Source organism: Notolepis coatsorum, assembly GCF_963971535.1.
Source record: "Notolepis coatsorum genome assembly, chromosome: 1".
NCBI lineage: Eukaryota > Metazoa > Chordata > Actinopteri > Aulopiformes > Paralepididae > Notolepis > Notolepis coatsorum.
In genome coordinates, this window is record NC_140165.1 from 1,512,964 (window position 1) to 1,533,827 (window position 20,864).

A 20,864-nucleotide genomic window follows, 5' to 3' on the forward strand; every position below is an offset into this window, starting at 1 on the left:
CCCCCCTCTCTCTCCCCCCCCTCCCCCTCTCTCTGTGTCTCTCTCTCCCCCTCTCTCTCTCTCTCCCCTCCCCCTCTCTCTCTCCCCCTCTCTCTGTGTCTCTCTCTCCCCCTCTCTCTCTCCCTCCCCCTCCCCCTCTCTCTGTGCTCTCTCTCCCCCCTCTCTCTCTCCCACTCCCCCCTCTCTCTCCCCCATTCCCCTCTCTCTCCCCTCTCCCTCCCCTCTCTCTCTGTGTTTCTCTCTCCCCCCTCTCTCCCCTCTCTCTCTGTGTCTCTCCCCCCTCCCCCCCTCTCTCCCCCCTCCCCCCCTCTCTCTGTCTCTCTCTCCCCCCTCCCCCTCTCTCTCTGTGTCTCTCTCCCCCTCCCCCTCTCTCTCCCCCCCTCCCCCCTCTCTGTCTCTCTCCCCCCCCCTCCCCCTCTCTCTGTGTCTCTCTCTCCCCCCTCTCTCTCTCCCCTCCCCCTCCCCCTCTCTCTCTCTCTCCCCTCTCTCTCTGTGTCTCTCTCCCCCTCCCCCCTCTCTCTCTCCCCCTCCCCCTCTCTGTGTCTCTCTCTCCCCCCCTCTCTCTCCCTCCCCCCTCCCCCTCTCTCTCTGTGTCTCTCTCTCCCCCCCCTCTCTCTCCCTCCCCCCTCCCCCTCTCTCTCTGTGTCTCTCTCTCCCCCCTCTCTCTCTCCCTCCCCCCTCCCCTCTCTCTCTGTGTCTCTCTCCCCCCTCTCTCTCTCTCTCCCCCTCCCCCTCTCTCTCTCCCTCTCCCCCCCCCCCCCCCCCCCCCCCCCCCCCCCCCCCCCCCCCAGCCCTGAGCGTGTTGCTGTGGCCCCTGGTTGTGTACCACGAGCTGATCCAGAGGATGTACACCGGTCTGGAGCCCATCCTGATGAAGCTGACTACAGCATGAAGGGAAACACGGAGCACCGCAAGAGGAGTGGGTCCTGTTTTAACATTTACATTTAGTCATTTAGCTGAACGCTTTTATCCAAAGCGACTTACAAGTTCTGTACGACAAGTCATCAGGAAGGGCACAACTCTTATCAGCTGAGTAACAATGTTCATCAAAGTGTTGAGTGCTACAGTGTAGGTTAGTTTATTAGGACAAGTGCATGACAGTAAGGTTAGTTAGGGGTCGATTTTTTAATTTTTTTTAATAATTCAGATAATGGTTGAAGAAGTGCGTCTTTAGTCGACAGCGAAAGATTGGACGTGTTTCGGCTGTCCTAACTGGGGTGGGTAGTTCATTCCACCATTGTGGGGCAAGGACTGAGAATAGGCGACTTCTCTTTGATGACCCTCCCGGAGCTCGGATAGGAGTAGATCTGAGGCGGCCAGAAGATGCAGAGCGTAGGGGTCTGTCTGCAAGAGGAGTGAGTTGTGTTTTAACTCTCTGTCTGCAAGAGGAGTGAGTTGTGTTTTAACTCTCTGTCTGCAAGAGGAGTGAGTTGTGTTTTAACTCTCTGTCTGCAAGAGGAGTGAGTTGTGTTTTAACTCTCTGTCTGCAAGAGGAGTGAGTTGTGTTTTAACTCTGTCTGCAAGAGGAGTGAGTTGTGTTTTAACTCTGTGTCTGCAAGAGGAGTGAGTTGTGTTTTAACTCTCTGTCTGCAAGAGGAGTGAGTTGTGTTTTAACTCTGTCTGCAAGAGGAGTGAGTTGTGTTTTAACTCTCTGTCTGCAAGAGGAGTGAGTTGTGTTTTAACTCTCTGTCTGCAAGAGGAGTGAGTTGTGTTTTAACTCTCTGTCTGCAAGAAGAGTGAGTTCTGTTTTAACTCTGTCTGCAAGAAGAGCGAGTTGTGTTTTAACTCTGTCTGCAAGAGGAGTGAGTTGTGTTTTAACTCTCTGTCTGCAAGAGGAGTGAGTTGTGTTTTAACTCTGTCTGCAAGAGGAGTGAGTTGTGTTTTAACTCTCTGTCTGCAAGAGGAGTGAGTTGTGTTTTAACTCTCTGTCTGCAAGAGGAGTGAGTTGTGTTTTAACTCTCTGTCTGCAAGAGGAGTGAGTTGTGTTTTAACTCTCTGTCTGCAAGAGGAGTGAGTTGTGTTTTAACTCTCTGTCTGCAAGAGGAGTGAGTTGTGTTTTAACTCTGTCTGCAAGAGGAGTGAGTTGTGTTTTAACTCTCTGTCTGCAAGAGGAGTGAGTTGTGTTTTAACTCTCTGTCTGCAAGAGGAGTGAGTTGTGTTTTAACTCTCTGTCTGCAAGAAGAGTGAGTTCTGTTTTAACTCTGTCTGCAAGAAGAGTGAGTTGTGTTTTAACTCTCTTGTCTGCAAGAGGAGTGAGTTGTGTTTTAACTCTCTGTCTGCAAGAGGAGTGAGTTGTGTTTTAACTCTCTGTCTGCAAGAGGAGTGAGTTGTGTTTTAACTCTCTGTCTGCAAGAGGAGTGAGTTGTGTTTTAACTCTCTGTCTGCAAGAGGAGTGAGTTGTGTTTTAACTCTCTGTCTGCAAGAGGAGTGAGTTGTGTTTTAACTCTGTCTGCAAGAGGAGTGAGTTGTGTTTTAACTCTCTGTCTGCAAGAGGAGTGAGTTGTGTTTTAACTCTCTGTCTGCAAGAGGAGTGAGTTGTGTTTTAACTCTCTGTCTGCAAGAGGAGTGAGTTGTGTTTTAACTCTCTGTCTGCAAGAGGAGTGAGACAGACACGCATGTCAGCAGGCCAGGTGCTGCATGAGAGAGACGGAGCGAGTTGATTCGTCAGCGCAGGCCAGGTGCTGTGAGAGAGACGGAGCGAGTTGATTCGTCAGCAGGCCAGGTGCTGCGTGAGAGACGGAGCGAGTTGATTCGTCTCAGAGACCTTTAACAGGACATCATGTCCCATTTGAAACGCTGTCCCCTGCTGCGTGTTTGTCTTTTTAGACGCTGTCCTGCGCTCGTCTGAAGCCAATGACATTTCTCGGTTGTGGACGCCTATTAATGTGTGTGTGTGTGTGTGTGTGTGTGTGTGTGTGTGTGTGTGTGTGTGTGTGTGTGTGTGTGTGTGTGTGTGTGTGTGTGTGTGTGTGTGTGTGTGTGTGTGTGTGTGTGTGTGTGTGTGTGTGTGTGTGTGTGTGTGTGTGTGTGTGTGTGTGTGTGTGTGTGTGTGTGTGTGTGTGTGTGTGTGTGTCAGAGGTGAAGAAGGAGGTCGAAGAGGGGGATGAACCCAGAGTTGAGACGGAGAGCGAGAGTGAGAGCGAGGACGAGCTGTTGTGTTTCGCTCCTACGGTAAGAAACACACAGACACAGACAGACACACAGACAGACACACAGACACTGACAGACACACAGACACAGACAGACACACCACACACACACAGACACAGACCGACACACAGACACAGACAGACACACAGACAGACACACACAGACACACACACACACAGGCACACACAGACAGAAACAGACACACACAGACAGACAGACACACAGACACACACTGACAGACAGACACTGACAGACAGACACTGACAGACAGACACACACACAGACACACACTGACAGACAGACACTGACTGACACACACAGAGACAGACACACACAGAGACTGACACACACAGAGACTGACACACACACTCTCACACTATGCTCATTAGTGTGTGTCCTCTTGTTTTCCTATACTTTGCATGGAAACAAAGAATGTATGCTTGTGGTAACATTGGTCGGACCCCATAAGACCAAGGGGCTGTTTCAGGGTTACGATTTGGGGGGTTAAGGGGGTAAGAGATTTAGGGATTGAATACGAGTGAATGGACGGTCCCCACAAGGGATGAAAACATGTGTGTGTGTGTGTTAGGGCTGGGCGATTCTTGCTAAAATGTGAATCACGATTTTTCTCTCTAAGAATTGAGATCACGATTCTCTCACACGATTCTTATTTTTTCAATAAAATCATTTATTGCACTCTTTCTTAACACATTGGTCGCCAACAACGTCGTAATTCGTTATTGCCCGCCATGCGTTGAACGCCAACAACGGCGTAATTCGTTGTTGGGATCAATATTTAATTTTTTCGCCATGGCATTCATAATTCATCCAGCCTCCCTCCGGGACTGCAGCGGCACCCTGTCTGATATTGCAACGCCTCAATACCGCCGCCTGGTGGATGATCGGGCGAGTTACACTCCACACCAAACCGGAAGTGGCGTTGGTGCATCGAGGAAATCCCTCCGGCAGTACTATCTTGTTACGTGGATCAAGAGACACAATCGAGTGCATTGGGATCGCTTTCGAAACGCAATAATATATATGATTTCGGCGTTTATTGCGTCATACAAACGGGAAATGGATCTAGCAGATCGACGTCAAATAATTGGAATATTTTTCCTCCAGTCTCATCGGCGAACGGTAAGAGGAATATAACGTTATTTTCAGCTTGATTGTCCATTTCTTTGTTTGCAATCCATCTGGTCAACATATCAACCCATACTAAATAAAGCCGTTACTGACGATCAAGGAATTATAAACGACCCCCCCCCCCCTTTCCTTCACGCATGATTAAGCATAATGTATACCGATCATATACATTTGAATTTTTTAATATAGCGTGTATAGGAAAGAAACGCTGATCGATAATAATTATGCTTCAGGGCCTATAACTCGCGTTTTTGGAATTACATCAGAAAAGCTTAAAAACATACTTATATTCTCGACGGTATTAACACAACAATGTATGAATGAAAAAATATAACGTTCCCACATCCGGAACGATAGATACCCGATGTTGAATGGGCCATAGTAATGTCAATATAGCTATAATATTTAAAAAGTTATAGCCCTGCAAAGAAGGTAAACATCTCCATAGGCTTACAGCGGTGGCAGACTGGGTATAATGATGGGCATACTGCGTGGCAATCAAAGTGTTAAACAGACAACATAACATCAAAGTGCTTGACTTAAACTTAAACATAACATATGAAAGTGCTTGACTTAAACTTAAAAGTCTCTTGTAACATACAAAATAACTCAAGTCAGAATCATCATCATTTAAAAGTTTTAAAAAAAAAGTTTAATAAAATAAATTAATTTAATTAAAGGGGATATGCATTGCTATTCCTAGCACTATTTGGGCAACTTTACACAATTCCTGTGAGTCTATGGAACACCTCTGTAAGGTTTTATTAAAAAAAATGCATTGTTTTATATTTCTAATCAAGTACTCAAAAGCCACATTTTTCTCACTTTGGTATTCAGGCTGTTGGCCTGGCTCCGCCCATAAGCACTTTGAGTGACAGTCATCCACACAGTCTGCGAGTGGCAGACACAGAGAGAGAGAGAGAGAGAGAGACACACACGGAGCACTGTGTAAACAGCTGCGTGTGTGAGATAAAAGTCCCCTTCTCTCTCTCTCAGTGCTCCCTCTCTCCTCTCTCTCTCTCTCTAAACAAACAAACGCTGCTCTCTCTATCTCTCTCTCCCTCGCAGAGTGCAGTCGAGGTGTCGGGTAACACTATCTGCCTCGCTGTTTGAGGACGTTTTCCACTCGCTCTGCTATCGCTGTGTGGGCTGCCTAGGTTGTGGGCGGGCGGGCATTGGCTCCAACCACCGAGCCAATCGGATCACTATCCGCTCCATCCTCGCATCGTGACGTCACGTTGTGAGTCAAATCAGAACGACCTGATTAAATCGAGCAGGAAATGGTCGGACCTGAATGAGAGCAATCCGCCAATATGGTATTTAGAGACACAGACACATTGATACTAACTACTATTACTATAATACAATGCTAGACACTGAAAAAAGCCATTTATAATGCATGTCACCTTTAAGTCATATTTTTGAAATGCGATTGCATAGGTTGCATCGCTCTATGAATCGAGATCGTGATTTTTTTTCTTTCGATTAATCGCCCAGCCCTAGTTGTGTGCCGTGTGTGTGTCGTGTGATCCGAGGAGATTAGTCGTGGCTCCTCCTCCTCGTGACCGTTGGAATGTGGAGCATTAGTTATGAGCTGCGTCTGACACGGCCTCTCCACAGACGCAGACCACATTCCACCGTTTACAGCCCCCGTTTTAAAGGGCGACTCCGCTCCTGTCTTTTAACAACGCACGGGTCGTGTCAATTTGTCGGGAATCTGACCGAGGATCTGTCGCAACAACAAATAATTTAGTTCCCGTCAGTCGTGGATTTCTTTGTAGTTTTTAATTATTATAGTTTAACCCTTTCACTACCACACTACAGAAGGTTAACCCTTTCACTACCACACTACAGATGTGTTCACTAGTGGTGGTGGTGGTAGTGAAAGGGTTAACCTCCTGTAGTGTGGTAGTGAAAGGGTTAACCTTCTGTATTGTCGCGGTGAAAAGGGTTAACCCTTTGGTAGTGTGGTAGTGAAAGGGTTCATCTTCTGTCGTGTGGTTGTGAAAGGGTTAATAATATACACAATGAGTAAACGGTATATATACACAACAACGGTACCCTGATTATTCACGCGGGTGGCTGCGTCAGGGGTCACTGGATGGCTGTGTGTTCGCTCAGGTGGACGCCAAGACCACGGCGCTGGCGATGGCCATCACGGACTCGGAGCTGTCCGACGAGGAGGCGTCCATCCTGGAGAGCGGGGGGTTCTCCGTGTCCAGGGCCACCACGCCGCAGCTCACCGACGTCTCCGAAGGTAAACCGCTCGAACCCGGCCCCCGTAAAGGTCCAAACCCCACCCACACCCCCACCCACCCAACCCCCTCCTAATGTACAGTTTCCTCCCCCGCGAATGTATAGTTTCTGTTAGGATCTCTGGTAAACAGTACTGTATATTTGTATATCTTGTATGTCATAAATGTAACAGTACTGTATATCTGTATGTCGTAAATGTCATATATCTGTATGTCGTGTATGTCATAAATGTCACTATGAATTGAAAATGGGGGACCCGGATGTAAACAAGACGAAAGTCTTTCTCTGGTCTGCATCCCCTTAACACATTGAGCCGTACTGTATTGTACCCATTCTGCAATCTGTTAAATAACATTTTCAATCAATCTTTTTTCTTTTTTTTTCCCCTCTTCGCTCCCATGTCCCCAATTTTTGTCGTCGTTTTAGTCAATTCCCTTCCCTGGCCGTAAAAATAATTTTGGTCCAGTTTTCATATAATTTCAAACCTTTTTATTTCAACTCGTGAGACACCTGAGGCTAAGTGCATTTACAGCAGATTCATATCGGCGGATTCATACATTATATAGACACGGTAAATAAGAATAAACGATAAAACGATCATACAGTAGTACCTGCTGCACGAGAAGGTAGAACCTTCAGAGTCAGTCGGAGGACATTCCAGGTGTTGGAAGCATCAAAGGAAAAAGCTGTTTTAGTTCAGAGCAAACTGGAGGAACCAGTTTAACCAGAGTTAACCGACCATCATTGGTTAACTCTCTGTAGTGTGGTAGTGAAAGGGTTAACCCTTTTGTCGTGTGACAGTGGAAAGGGTTAACCTTCTGTAGTGTGGCATTGAAAGGGTTAACCCTTTTGTCGTGTGGCAATGGAAAGGGTTAACCTTCTGTAGTGTGGTAGTGAAAGGGTTAACCCTTTTGTCGTGCGGCAGTGGACAGGGTTAACCTTCTGTAGTGTGGTAGTGAAAGGGTTAACCCTTTTGTCGTGTGGCAGTGGACAGGGTTAACCTTCTGTAGTGTGGTAGTGAAAGGGTTAACCCTTTTGTCGTGTGGCAGTGGAAGGGTTAAGGCTGTGGTCCCCCCAAGCTGTGGAACCAGCTACCCCTGGAGATCAGAACTGCCCCCTCGCTGGGGACATTTAAGTCCAGACTAAAAAAACTCACTTTTACTCCCTAGCCTTCAATAAGGCCGGATTTTCCCCACACCCTAACTCACTCACACACTCCCACGGGTGTAGAAGGTACCCAGAAATTATACTTAAGTGAAAGTATAGGTACCGTCTCAAAATCATACTCAACCTGTCCTGGTAGATGGGGGAAGCAGACAGAGAGGGGTTAGAACGTTAGGTTATGACTATAACCAAGTTCTGTTAGTTAGGGGCGATGCTTGGCATCACACTGCACTATCTCGCGTACGTGCACGCGTACTGAATAAACCACAAATGTACCTCTAATACCAGTATTAGTCTGACCACACCCCTCATCAGCTTACCTTCATAAGCAGGTGTGTGGTCACCTGCTCTCCTCCTTCCCAAGCTTTCACCACAAGGTGAGGACAAGGGCTGCAGCGGCCGTCTGATGCCAAGCATCGCCCCTAACTAACAGAACTTGGTTATAGTCATAACCTAACGTTCTGTATCGTTAGTGGCTTAGCTTGGCATCACACTGCACAAGGGAGGCCAAGCGGAGCCACTTGGCTGACAAATACACCCCGCTGACAGCCCCCCAAAACCATCAGAACAGGGAGGGCCGAGCCCCCCCGACCCCCCCTAATGGAGGGTATCCCCCCTATTAGAGGCTTCACGGGAAGGCGACGGACCCGACCGTGCGAAGAGGCACTCAAGCAACTTAACGCACAGGGTGAGCAGACCGTGGCTTGACCCCACGACTACACACACGCACAACCCGCATGCCACCCGGGAACGAACGGAGGAACAACCTCGTTACTGCCCCCAGAATCACGGGGTCAAGGGCAAACCCAACCCCGTGGCAAGGCCGCAGCAGCGGAGCGCGAAGGAAGACCCAGACCCACCAAAAGGACTGGACTCCCTGGAATGGGGGCCCGGAGAAGTCCATGATGCCAGCATCAAGACCCCACCAGGTGGGCACGTAGTGCCCCGCCCCCCACATCGCCAGCGTATTCGGACAAAGGCCCCCCAGTTACTGCACCTGGTAATCCCAGGCGGTATCCCAAGTACTACCAGGCCAGAACCTGCTTAGCTTCCGAGATCGGACGAGATCGGGCGTGTTCAGGTCGGTATGGCCGTAAACCGAGCGGGCCCCGTCCCCCCAATAGTACACCGCCTGGCACACTGACCCTGCAGAACAGGCAGTCAGCATGGCCGTAAGCACACAAAAAAGGTTAACCAACGGAAGCAGGCAGCGCACCGGGGAAAAACCAGGCAACAGGCTGTTAACCCTAGCCTGGAGACTGCGGACGAGACAGGCGCCAGAGGGGACAGCTGAACACAGCCGCCCCGGCGGAAGGAGCGTAAGCTGGCGGTGTTGCATGACCAAGCCTCCATTTAACAACCCCCACCCAGAGGGGTCGAGGCAGAGAAGGCTGACACGATTGGCAGACGTCATGAACGTGCAGGGGCACCCTCAAACGGTGAACCCGGGAGTTGACACTGCTCCAACACACCAGGGAATCAACCACCTCGGTGTTACCCAATGCGGTGGTTGTTCCTATAACCCCTCAAGAAAAAACTCCAAAACACACCTGCGGGTATACACCGGCTATACCGCAGTACAAGCGTTTCAGTTTCCAAAAAGGGTTAACCCAGGCCTACGGGTCGCAAACATCACTTCGGACCGGGCCTGGCGGTACGGGAAGCACAGGGTCACCAGAGGAGGTCAAAAAACCACCCCCACAGGCCCCTCTTCGCCATGCGTGAGAGAGGAGCGAAAAATAATGGAGAACCAGCCCCTAAGCACACCGTACCTGGTATTCCCCGGCGGTCTCCCAACCAAGTACTAACCAGGACCAACCTGTGTAGCGGCCGAGATCCGACGAGATCGAGCGCGTACAGAATGGCATGGCTGTAAGCCATGACGACAGTGCTGAGTAAAAACATACCCAACCAGGGTCTCCATAGCGCTTAACCCTGTGACACCCAGACCGACCTGGCATTTTTCCCCCTGAAAAAAGCCCAAGTCCCTCAGGGTACCAGAACAGCAGATCTGCATCCCCGGCGGACAACGGGTTCAACTGATCTGGACCAGCGTGACCAGAACCAGTCCCGTGCCCTAACCACGCCGACATGCCTACTCCAGGAGAAGGGCAGATATGCGTGTTGATCTTAACATGAAAAGAAGGCGCCACCCAGACGTTCGGACGAACCGTGCCTGGTGGCCCACCCCAAGGGCGTGAGACCCCACAACATATGTTCAGATCCATCCCGTCATCATCCCCCAGACATGAACGAGAATCCGTCGACAACCCACCCAGGTCATGGGATGTGGTCGTCGGAAGAGGAAAAACCCCCATCTCAGTTGCTTTATAAAAACGCTGTTTCAACCACAAGCAACCAAGGCGTGCCAGTCAATCGCCTGTTTACAGCGAGCTAGCACTATACGTGCATCGGGACACACCCCCATCAATGAACAGGCTATTTAGACCTGTCATTGAATCCCCAAGGCGCCCAGGGGAACGACAAGAGGGGTGTGACACTCCCTAACTCCAACACTTCTGGAATAGAAAGAAGGAAGCATCAACAGTATGTATCCCAGTCTACACAGCCGGGGTAAAAAATGTTCACATTTTTACATCCCACCACCCTCCCAAAGGAAAGAGACGGGGATCCCCAGAGAGACTTCCCACGCGAGCTGTACAGATTGAAAAGAATATATTGCACCTTGAGCCATGTAAAAAACTGGTTTTAGGGCCTCCGGGGAAGAGGCACTGAACCCATACACACTCAATAAACGAATTGAATCGAATATACATACAATAGAAAAGGACCCTTCTAGAGGGTCCACTCACTTTGACAATCTGAGGAGGAAGGCTCTGTACTCTGATGGAGGCTTCCTCACATGGAAGAAGGAGTCCGAACTCACAGAAGGCCTGAATAGGCGCTTGGTGAGGAGGAGCCCTGACCACCCCCCCTGAAAACAGATCCATCACATGGACCTGAACAGCACACGGAAGTCCTACCAACAGAGACGCGCACGGTGACGTACTCTATGGCGGGGGAATTCCTGCGGTGCACACGCCCAATATACCAGGCCGTGGGACCAGGAACTCCCTCCCCCCCCCCCCCCCCCCCCCCCCCGTAACGTGCCGAACCGCCACGTGACGGGAACCTTGAAGGACAGGGGGTGTACCCCTGACCGACAGAACAATGGGGAGAGGAAAGGTTACCAGTTCACCCCTTTACGACCCCACACCCATGATACGACGTAACGACAAAAAGAGAATATGACACAGTCATAGTCAGCTCTATGAAGCGTTTCACAGCTCCACACAGCGCATGAGCTAACCTGCCATCTGATTTTTACTAAGGAAAAACACAGAATAGAGAGGGCTCTAAGAACCCCGGTCCAACATACACATGTGCTTCTGTGGCCAGTACAACCCAGTTGTAGGTCACATGACACACACAACCCATCATCACCTACAAAAAATGGCAAAAACACTCAACAGAGGAACGCCGTTTTTTTCACAATGAGAGAATACATCATTCTTGATTAGTATCGACCACAGGCCTTGCTAAGCACACATGACAGCAACCAAACCAATTTCCCTTTAGGAAATAAGTTTCTCCAGCAGATTTAGCACAACCTCAGCAATCAAGCTAAGAGTTACATCGTATCCCTACCACACAAAAGACACAATTAATGCACAACATGTCTGATAGGAGGTGATAAAGTCCCCAGGGAACCGGGGGGGAAAAACACAATCCTCCTATTTTACCCTCAATACGGCCAGTTAAAACAGGAAAACCTGTTAATGTGTGAGCACACTGTTCATTGTCATTACAGTCTGAGAAAGAACATTCTTTTACTCACTCGTCACCAAGCATAGCTTCATAGGTTAGTTGCCTTAGTAGTGAGTACACGGTACACATAAACACCATGATGTTTCTCACACAACAACCAGATCAAACATCACGATCTGCACGGAGAAGCTAACTGCCAGTGACAAAAACAGCTCACACATAACCCGCAACGTATCCTAAATGCATTGCAACAACACACGTTTTGGGAAAAAACACCGTTATTCACAATACATTTAGCAAAGTAAAACCAGAAGACGTGTTATGAGGTCTGGTCAACCCCGTTCCTACCCGGAACGCAGATCAGCGAAGTGCAGTCACAAGACACCGTAGAACACAGCCGTCCTGTGTTGTTCGATCCGGGCAGCGTCGCCGCTCCAACCAGTCGCTACAGTCCTCTTAGTTGACGCAATCCCCGTCCAGGCTCAGGGCAGGGTCGACGAAACATCCCCTGTCAAGGATGACGTCGCGGTCAAGAGTGTAAAACATGTTAAAATCAAAGCACGTTCAACAGAATAGCATCAAGCTAACGGCGATCAGAAGCGAGCTCCCGGCGGCGCGCGAGAAGCTAAGCTACCCCGCGCCAGCCATGGCCATAGCAGCAAGCTAACGTTACCTAGCGACCACGACATGCTAGCCACGCAGCTAACAGCTGACTGGCTAATAGTAGGCCTTAAGCAGGCCATGCAGCGATCCAGCAGGCTAACGCAGCAGTTAACAGCTGACTGGCTAACCGTAAGCTACGAACATGTAAACAATGACATAACACTCACCCAGACAGGCCGCCGTTCTGAACCTCTCCTCACTTTTTAAGAGAAAAGAGAAAACAAGACGTCAACACCGCTTCACAACGGTGACTTTACCACATCCGGCGGAATCAGCACAGTACCAACTGGCCTGTATAGCTGACTTTGAACATGAATCTGCCGCTATCGCACATTACATGCACATATCCCCTCGTGAAGGAATACTCTCATTTGGATATGAAAGATGGGGCCTTAACACGGTGACAGAGAGAATCCACTCGTCCAGAACACACAGGGATCACCAGTGTCAATGGTCGCGGCCCACTAGTTAAAACTATAATGGTCTCCAGACCAAGGCCTTCTGTCGCCTAGGCGGCTAAACAAAGGACCCTAGCCTGGGGCCGGTTTCCATAAACTTTGTCAAGTAGCCCCCATAGCACTAACAGACAAGTGGAGCCCGCCAGCAAACACTACTCACCCAACCTGGAACGCACCGCTTCTCACAACAGCGGCATGTCCGACAGTTCAGCTGTGGCCTGACAGGTTTCACCCCAACAAACACAGCAAGGAACTGCAGTTGAGAAGCATGCAGCGGCGTGCTCCCAATACGAAAAACCGGTGGAGGGTTTTTAGAATGATCATCATCTTCTAGACACTCCAGTACGAAGACAATATCGCCGTATTTTCTCGAAAATAGTGAGAGAGAAAATAAAGATATGATGTCAACGTATCCTTGTTTCCCAAGCTGTTCCTAATCCAATTTCTTCCATCATGGTGTCAAGTGTGGGGATCTACCGAGGCACTTCTTCCTTGTGGTGAAAGCGAGAAGGAGGAGAGCAGGTGACCACACACCTGCTTATGAAGGTAAGCTGATGAGGGGTGTGGTCAGACTAATACTGGTATTAGAGGTACATTTGTGGTTTATTCAGTACGCATGCACGTACGCGAGATAGTGCAGTGTGATGCCAAGCTAAGCCACTAACGATACAGAACCATTTATACTGTGAGTGTGCAGGCAGCTCTCTGCACTGCACAGGTGAGGGTAATTGGGTTAACGACCTACCCACTCCACCATGCTCTCTGAGTCAGAAGACTCTCCATTTGCAGGTAGAGTGGGGGTCGTCACAGTATTGTAACAAAGTACAATTACTCAAGTACTTTACACCACTGCACACTCCCATGCAATTTTATCTTGCCCCTCCCCCCTTGTGTCTGTTCTTGTGTTCTTCTATCCGTGTGTTGTACTTTGTGCTCCTCTATCCCCTGTGTGTGTGCTGTACTTTGTGCTCCTCTATCCCCTGTGTGTGTGCTGTACTTTGTGCTCCTCTATCCGTGTGTTGGCCTACTGTTGTCTTATTGTCTGATTGTACCGTCTTGTCCTGCTGTGCCTTTTTCTATTTTTAGTATTATGAATTTTTATGCTTCGACTGTGCAGCACTTTGGTTGGCTCTTGTGCTTTTATAAATAAATGACTTAATAATAATAATAATAATAAATTGTATTTGTATTGCACTTTTCGTTTCACTAGGATCCCAAAGTGCTACAGGGTTAAAAATATAGTTAAAAAAAAGTCAATAATTATTAATAATAAAATAAAATGACTTGACTTGACTTGACTTGATTTGACTTGATTTGACTTGCGTCTTTAGCACCTGGATGGTAACTCTGATTGTGCTCCCTCCCTCCCTGCCTCCCTCCCTCTCTCCTCTCCTCCCTCCCCCTCTCTCTCCCTCCCTCCCTCCTCTCTCTCCCTCCTCCCTCCCTCCCTCTCTCCCTCCCTCTCTCCCTCCTCCCTCCCTCCCTCCCTCCCTCCCTCCCTCCCTCCCTCCCTCCCTCCCTCCCTCCCTCCCTCCTCCCTCTCTCCCTCCCTCCCTCCCTCCCTCCCCCAGACCTGGACCACCAGACCGGACACAGCGAGGAGCCGGAGGAGTCCTACCTGAGGGACCTGCCTGAGTTCCCCTCTGTGGAGGAGTTACTCCCCCCCTCCTCCGTGGAGCACGGCCCCCTGATCCAGGGCCCCGGCCAGGCCCCTCCGGTGGGGGAGCACGGCCCCCTGCTCCACGTCCCCCTGCAGGGCCCCGGCCCCCTGCTCCACGGGCCCCTGCAGACCCCCGGCCCGGCCCCTCCTCTGGAGGGCGGGGGGCTCCTGAGTCCCGCCAGCCTCCTCCTCCAGCACCTGGCCTCCCCGCTGCACTTCGTCAACACGCACTTCAACGGACACGGCCGGCAGCCCGAGGGGGAGGGGGGAGGGGGAGGTGGAGGAGAGGAGGTGAAGGAGGTGAAGGAGGAGGAGGAGGAGGATGAGAAGGAGGAGGATGAGAAGGAGGAGGAGGATGAGGAGGAGGAGGATGAGAAGGAGGATGAGAAGGATGAGGAGGAGGATGAGAAGGAGGATGAGAAGGAGGAGGATGAGGAGGAGGAGGGAGAGGGGGAGGATGAGAAGGAGAAAGAGGAGGAGGAAGAGGGGGAGGCGACGGGGGGCCCTCTGCGTTCCCTGGAGGCCCTGAGCGAGGAGATCGTGAGCACGGCCATCTCCGCCGTGGTGCAGAACACTGCGTCGGCTCTGCTGCTCTCCGGAGAGGCCAGCGAGGAGCGCGCCCCCCCGGCCCAGTTCCTCCCCACCCCCGGCCACGAGACCACGCCCCCTAGTGCCCTGGAGACCCACACCGCCACGCCCCCTAGTGCCCTGGAGACCCACACCGCCACGCCCCCTAGTGCCCTGGAGACCCACACCGCCACGCCCACGGCAACATCGCCGGACCCGGACGAGGAGGCGGTCGCCACGGAAACCGGCCCCGGCCAGGAGGAGGAGGAAGAGGAGGAGGAGGCGGTGACGACGATGCCGACGCCCGAAGACGCCGCGCCGGTGCCGACCGAGGAGGACGAGGACTTTGAGCTACTGGACCAAAGCGAACTGGAGCAGATGGACGAGGAGGGGCCGGACTTCAGCAGCTCTGACGGACAGGTGGTGGGAGGAGCCTCGGGGGCTCCAGACACGCCCCCGTCTCCCCAGCATCAACCAGAGTCTTAGCTTCCCCGCTGGCCCCCCCCCCCAACTGTTTTCTTTTTATTTATACATCTTAGAACTACATTATATATATATATACACCTACCTACAGCTATATTATACACTTATCAAATGGTCTGCGGTCAAACAGGATTGTGTTTCGTGGCATGTGGTTGAGATTACTCCGTGCATTCTGTGGTCGATGGTTGGACCTGAGGTTGGACCTGAGGTTGGGCCTGAGGTTGGGCCTGGGTTGGGCCTGGGTTGGACCTGAGGTTGGGCCTGGGTTGGACCTGAGTTGGGCCTGAGGTTGGGCCTGGGTTGGGCCTGGGTTGGGCCTGGGTTGGACCTGAGGTTGGACCTGAGGTTGGACCTGAGGTTGGACCTGAGGTTGGGCCTGGGTTGGGCCTGAGGTTGGGCCTGGGTTGGGCCTGGGTTGGGCCTGAGGTTGGGCCTGAGGTTGGACCTGAGTTGGACCTGAGGTTGGGCCTGGGGTTGGGCCTGAGGTTGGGCCTGAGGTTGGACCTGAGGTTGGACCTGGGTTGGACCTGAGGTTGGACCTGGGGTTGGGCCTGGGTTGGGCCTGAGGTTGGGCCTGGGTTGGGCCTGAGGTTGGGCCTGGGTTGGACCTGGGTTGGGCCTGAGATGGGCCTGAGGTTGGGCCTGAGGTTGCACCTGAGGTTGGGCCTGGGTTGGGCCTGAGGTTGGACCTGAGGTTGGACCTGAGGTTGGACCTGGGGTTGGGCCTGGGTTGGGCCTGAGGTTGGGCCTGGGTTGGGCCTGAGGTTGGGCCTGGGTTGGGCCTGAGGTTGGGCCTGAGGTTGCACCTGAGGTTGGGCCTGGGTTGGGCCTGAGGTTGGGCCTGGGTTGGGCCTGAGGTTGGACCTGAGGTTGGGCCTGAGGTTGGGCCTGAGGTTGGACCTGAGGTTGGACCTGAGGTTGGGCCTGAGGTTGGACCTGAGGTTGGGCCTGGGTTGGGCCTGAGTTGGGCGTGAGGTTGGGCCTGAGTTGGGCCTGGGTTGGACCTGGGTTGGGCCTGGGTTGGGCCTGAGGTTGGGCCTGAGTTGGACCTGGGTTGGACCTGGGTTGGTTGTTGGTTGTACACCAGGACCCACCCAAGGCTCACAAGCTACCGCCAGGCGGCGCTCTGAAGACCGTAACATATTGGGATCTTTTTTGCAGTTTGAAATACTATAACTAACTAAATAACAAATAGTCCTTAGTGCATCCGTGAGAAGGCATCTCTGTCCACACACAGGGTTCGTTGCGGTCGTGGAATACCTGGGAATAATCGCGTAAAAGTCCTGGAATTTTATTTGGGGGGGGGGGGGGGGGGGTTATAATATCACGTCATTCAGAACGACTCATCGCTGACCATGTTTGCCCCGTGACTCATCGTTAACCGTGTGGCGGCCATGTTTGCCCCGTGACTCATCGTTAACCGTGCGGTGGCCATGTTTGCCCCGTGACTCATCGTTAACCGTGCGGCGGCCATGTTTGCCCCGTGACTCATCGCTAACCGTGCGGCGGCCATGTTTGCCCCGTGACTCATCGTTAACCGTCCGGCGGCCCTGTTGGTCCCGTGACTCATCGTTAACCGTCCGGCGGCCATGTTTGCCCCGTGACGCGACAGAAAGTGTCATGGAGTCAAGAGGAATGGGGATGTTGTCGTTTTAAGCTATTGCAACGACCGTTGGGTTAAATAAATTGAGGTTTATGTGTTAGCGTTTTATCGGTTTTCCGATCACTATTCATTGAAATTGGTTTGGTTATTTGTCAATTTACAAAAGGTAATTTCAGTTCAGTTCTGCTTTTCACAGAGAGCGAGTGGCATTCTCTCTCTCTCTCAGTAATAATTTTGTCACAAAGGCTTTACGTTATGTTTTCACGAAGGCTTGTTCCGTAGCGAGCATGTCGCCCCAGGGCGCGCGGTCTTCTTCGCCGTCCAGATGTTTATTTAAAGTTTTTAAACGGATCACATAGCTTATTAATATATGATTTTATAAATTATTTTATTTAAACGGTTTGCTGACTTTGAACTTTATTGTCTCGACGGGAGGTAACTATGGTAACGGTGGTATTATCCTAGACATTATTATCCCCCTGTGGCCATTTCCCCTCGTCGCGGGCAGGAAGTGAGCGCTAACGTTCCCGCCTTTTCCCCTCGCAGGCAGGAAGTGAGCGCTAACGTTCCCGCCTTTTCCCCTCGTGGGCAGGAAGTGAGCGCTAACGTTCCCGCCTTTTCCCCTCGCGGGCAGGAAGTGAGCGCTAACGTTCCCGCCTTTTCCCCTCCATTTTACTTATCCTTTTTGTGGCTGAAGCCTAATTTATATTCGTTAACTAAGGTCGATTATTACCACTTTAAAAAAAATAAACATGGACTTGGCGACGCTATACTGAGATTCACACTTCTGTCGGGGACCCCCGGCTCTCGGCTGGCTGGCTGCCTGTACGCGTGTCACCTCCCGGGGGATGTGTGTATTCCACAGAAGAAGGGTCTCGTCGGCGCTAAAGCCCCGCTCAGCCCATGCATGCGGCGCATCATGCATGTATCTCTACCGGCGGTGATCCAGAAAGTTAGCCCCCTTTTTTTTTCTTTTTGAAGAATGTTCTTTCTTTTTTTTTTTTTTTTTTGCAAATAATTGAGGGTAATGCGTACAAATGTAATTAATGTGTTTAACTTGGAGGTTGTTGTTGTTTTCTTTTGGGGCGGGGGGGGGGGGGGGTGTATTTGATCTACGGAAGTCCGGCGCCATCTTAGAACCGGGCCGTTAATCGAGAGACTGGTTCTGCTGGTACCGCACCTCAGGGGAGGGTGGGCTGCTGTACAAGCTGAATATAACACGGCAGAACACACAGCCTCTCTCCTCTCTACCCCCCCCCCGGTGGAGCTCTTGTGTCTGTAACACATGCTGACATGGCCTCTTTTTCCCTGGTCAATAGACCTATCTCAAACCCTGCCATCTTTTCTTGATCCTCCAATCACAACTATCGATAGTTGTGATTGGAGGATCAAGAAAAGAGGGCAGGGTTTGAGATAGGTCCATTGACCATATTCACACGGTGGCGATTTTGCTCTTATTATAATAATAATAATAATAATCAACTTTATTTGTATAGCAGCACCTTTCAAACAATAATTGCAGCCCAACGTTGCTTCACAGCAGTAAAATAGACACAACATTTGGATAAAATAGACAGAATGAAAGCAATGCAGAGGATAACGATATAAATATTGACTGATAAGAACCAAACCGACAATTTTAAATGTAAACAATTATACTGTATTACTCGCACAGTTTTAAAAACATTGAAACTTTTACACCGGGGAACGGGGGGTGGAAAGGGAATCCCCAACCCGAGCATAACGGCCGCCGTGTGACTGAAAAGGGTCGCGGCCTTCTTGTGTAACGGTGTGGAGATGCTATAACGGGAACGTGTACATTCTGCATGGAAACAAAGCGGCAGCATTCTGGTCCCCTTGTCGATCGACGACGTACACTACTCGTAAAACAAACTCGCAATTTGAATAGTTTCCGATTTTATAAAAGCGCCCCGTGAAAATGTGGACTCATTGTCGATTGCCAGTGACAGTGAATGACCTTAATGCATCTGAATAGTGAAAATGACAACCCCATTGTAAGTAAAACAAACAAAAAAAACAGGAGGCAATTCATTGACTTTAGATAATATTAATAAAGACTAGTTTGTGTATTGTAGTGTGTTTGTTTTATGCTTAAAATATAGCTTCTTGAACTATATAAAAAAAGGCACTTAACAAGAACTGTACAATTTTAAAAAGGAATCTATTTTCTAATTTCTCCTTTTTTTCCAGAAAGCACTCAGTTTGATCTTTTATCTCCGTGTTTAAATGAGGACCACAGCACACGTTCAACAGAAGAAGCGCAATAGATTTATTGTCATGACAACTGGTTTAACTGAAGCTCCAACTCCCAAATGTGACCCGTGGGGGAAAAAAAGAAAAGAAATAAAAGCGCAAACTGAAAGATTTGTGATTGTGATTTATTTGACTCTGTATCTTCTGTATCTTCTCCCTCCTTGGCGTCTTCAGATGCCGCCAGGTGCTGGCGTCCGGCACGAAGGTTCTAACTGTACGGGTACCGCTTTGAGACCAGCGGCCAGGTCACATGATGGCAGAATTTCACTAGTTAAAGGATAACTCCACTATTTTGGGAAATTAGCTTATTTAACATCTTCCCTGGAGTTAGCCAAGAAGATGCATACCTTTTTTGTCTCTGTGCGTGCATTTTAGCTTTGGGAATAGATGCTCCGTTAGCATAGCTTAGCTTCATCACTGGAAGTGAGGCAGGACAGTAGCCTTACAGTGCCTTACAGTGTATTGCAAGGTCTGACATTGACCAAACTTGATATGCATGACCTTGGTGGGCTCTAGGTCAACTCCTGAAAAGGGGGTCAATGTCAGACTTTGCAATCAAAAGTTAGGGGGCTAATAACCCTTGCCATAATTTCAGTGCGCCCCTAACTTTTGATTGCAAGGTCTGACATTGACCCCCTTTTCAGGAGTTGACCTAGAGCCCACCAAGGTCATGCATATCAAGTTTGGTCAATGTCAGACCTTGCAATACACTGTAAGGCACTGTAAGGCTACTGTCCTGCCTCACTTCCAGTGATGAAGCTAAGCTATGCTAACGGAGCATCTATTCCCAAAGCTAAAATGCACGCACAGAGACAAAAAAGGTATGTATCTTCTTGTCTAACTCCAGGGAAGATGTTAAATAAGCTAATTTCCCAAAATAGTGGAGTTATCCTTTAAAAGGTGCTATAGATCAGGGGTTCCCAAACTTTTCAGGCCGCGACCCCCAAATAACGGTGTCAGAGAGCCGCGACCCCCACTATTATAGGAGGATAAAAAAATATATATAATAATTATTATTATTTTTTATATAAATGGAAATGTATGGTTGAAACATGCAAACGTTCAAACGCACACACACTAATAAGCATTGGAGGCTTTTAACCAGGGCCGGACTGGGGAAATCATTCAGGCCAGGAAATATAGTGCAAAATATAGCCCCAGTCAGGCCACTTTTTAAGCAGCGGGTCTGGGGGTCCCCCACCAGGAGATTTTATGTTACAAAGACTTCATTTCCTGCATTCTGGTGCAGGATTTCTTTTATTTGTACCCTTTAAATGCCAGTGTTTGTGATGGCATCACAAATTATTGTTAAAAAAACAGACTAGCATATGTATGATTAGCAACAACACAGCTTTTTATGGATTTTCAGTTTTTTTTTTTTATTGAAAAAAAAAATACAATCTTTTATTCAACTTCAGCCCTGATCATAACACCACATATTCATTTTATAATTCTAACCCTTTAAATGCCAGTGTGTGTGATGGCATATATTTGCAATATATCAAATGCAAAGTAGATTTTTCTGGGGGGGATTATTACAGGCTAGCATGTGTCAATGATTAGCATTGCGGCTCCCTTTGTGTGTGTGTGAGAGCAAGAGAGAGATAGTTCTCCAACTTATGTGAGTTGCAGTGATCTCTTGGTTGTTCCCCACCTAGGTTATCTAACT

The 20,864-nt window shown here is 49.8% G+C and overlaps 1 protein-coding gene across 1 annotated transcript in view; it reads left to right on the plus strand.

Moving 5' to 3' along the window:
* retreg2 (reticulophagy regulator family member 2) overlaps positions 1–16,007 on the plus strand; it is a 32,672-nt gene extending 16,665 nt beyond the window's left edge. Inside the window, 6 exon segments of the mRNA XM_084330009.1 lie at positions 792–875; positions 878–919; positions 3,077–3,171; positions 6,391–6,556; positions 14,180–14,559; positions 14,749–16,007. Coding sequence (XP_084186135.1) covers positions 792–875; positions 878–919; positions 3,077–3,171; positions 6,391–6,556; positions 14,180–14,559; positions 14,749–15,321 — 1,340 coding nt within the window. The 3' untranslated portion in view covers positions 15,322–16,007.
* Positions 16,008–20,864: the final 4,857 nt, after the last annotated feature.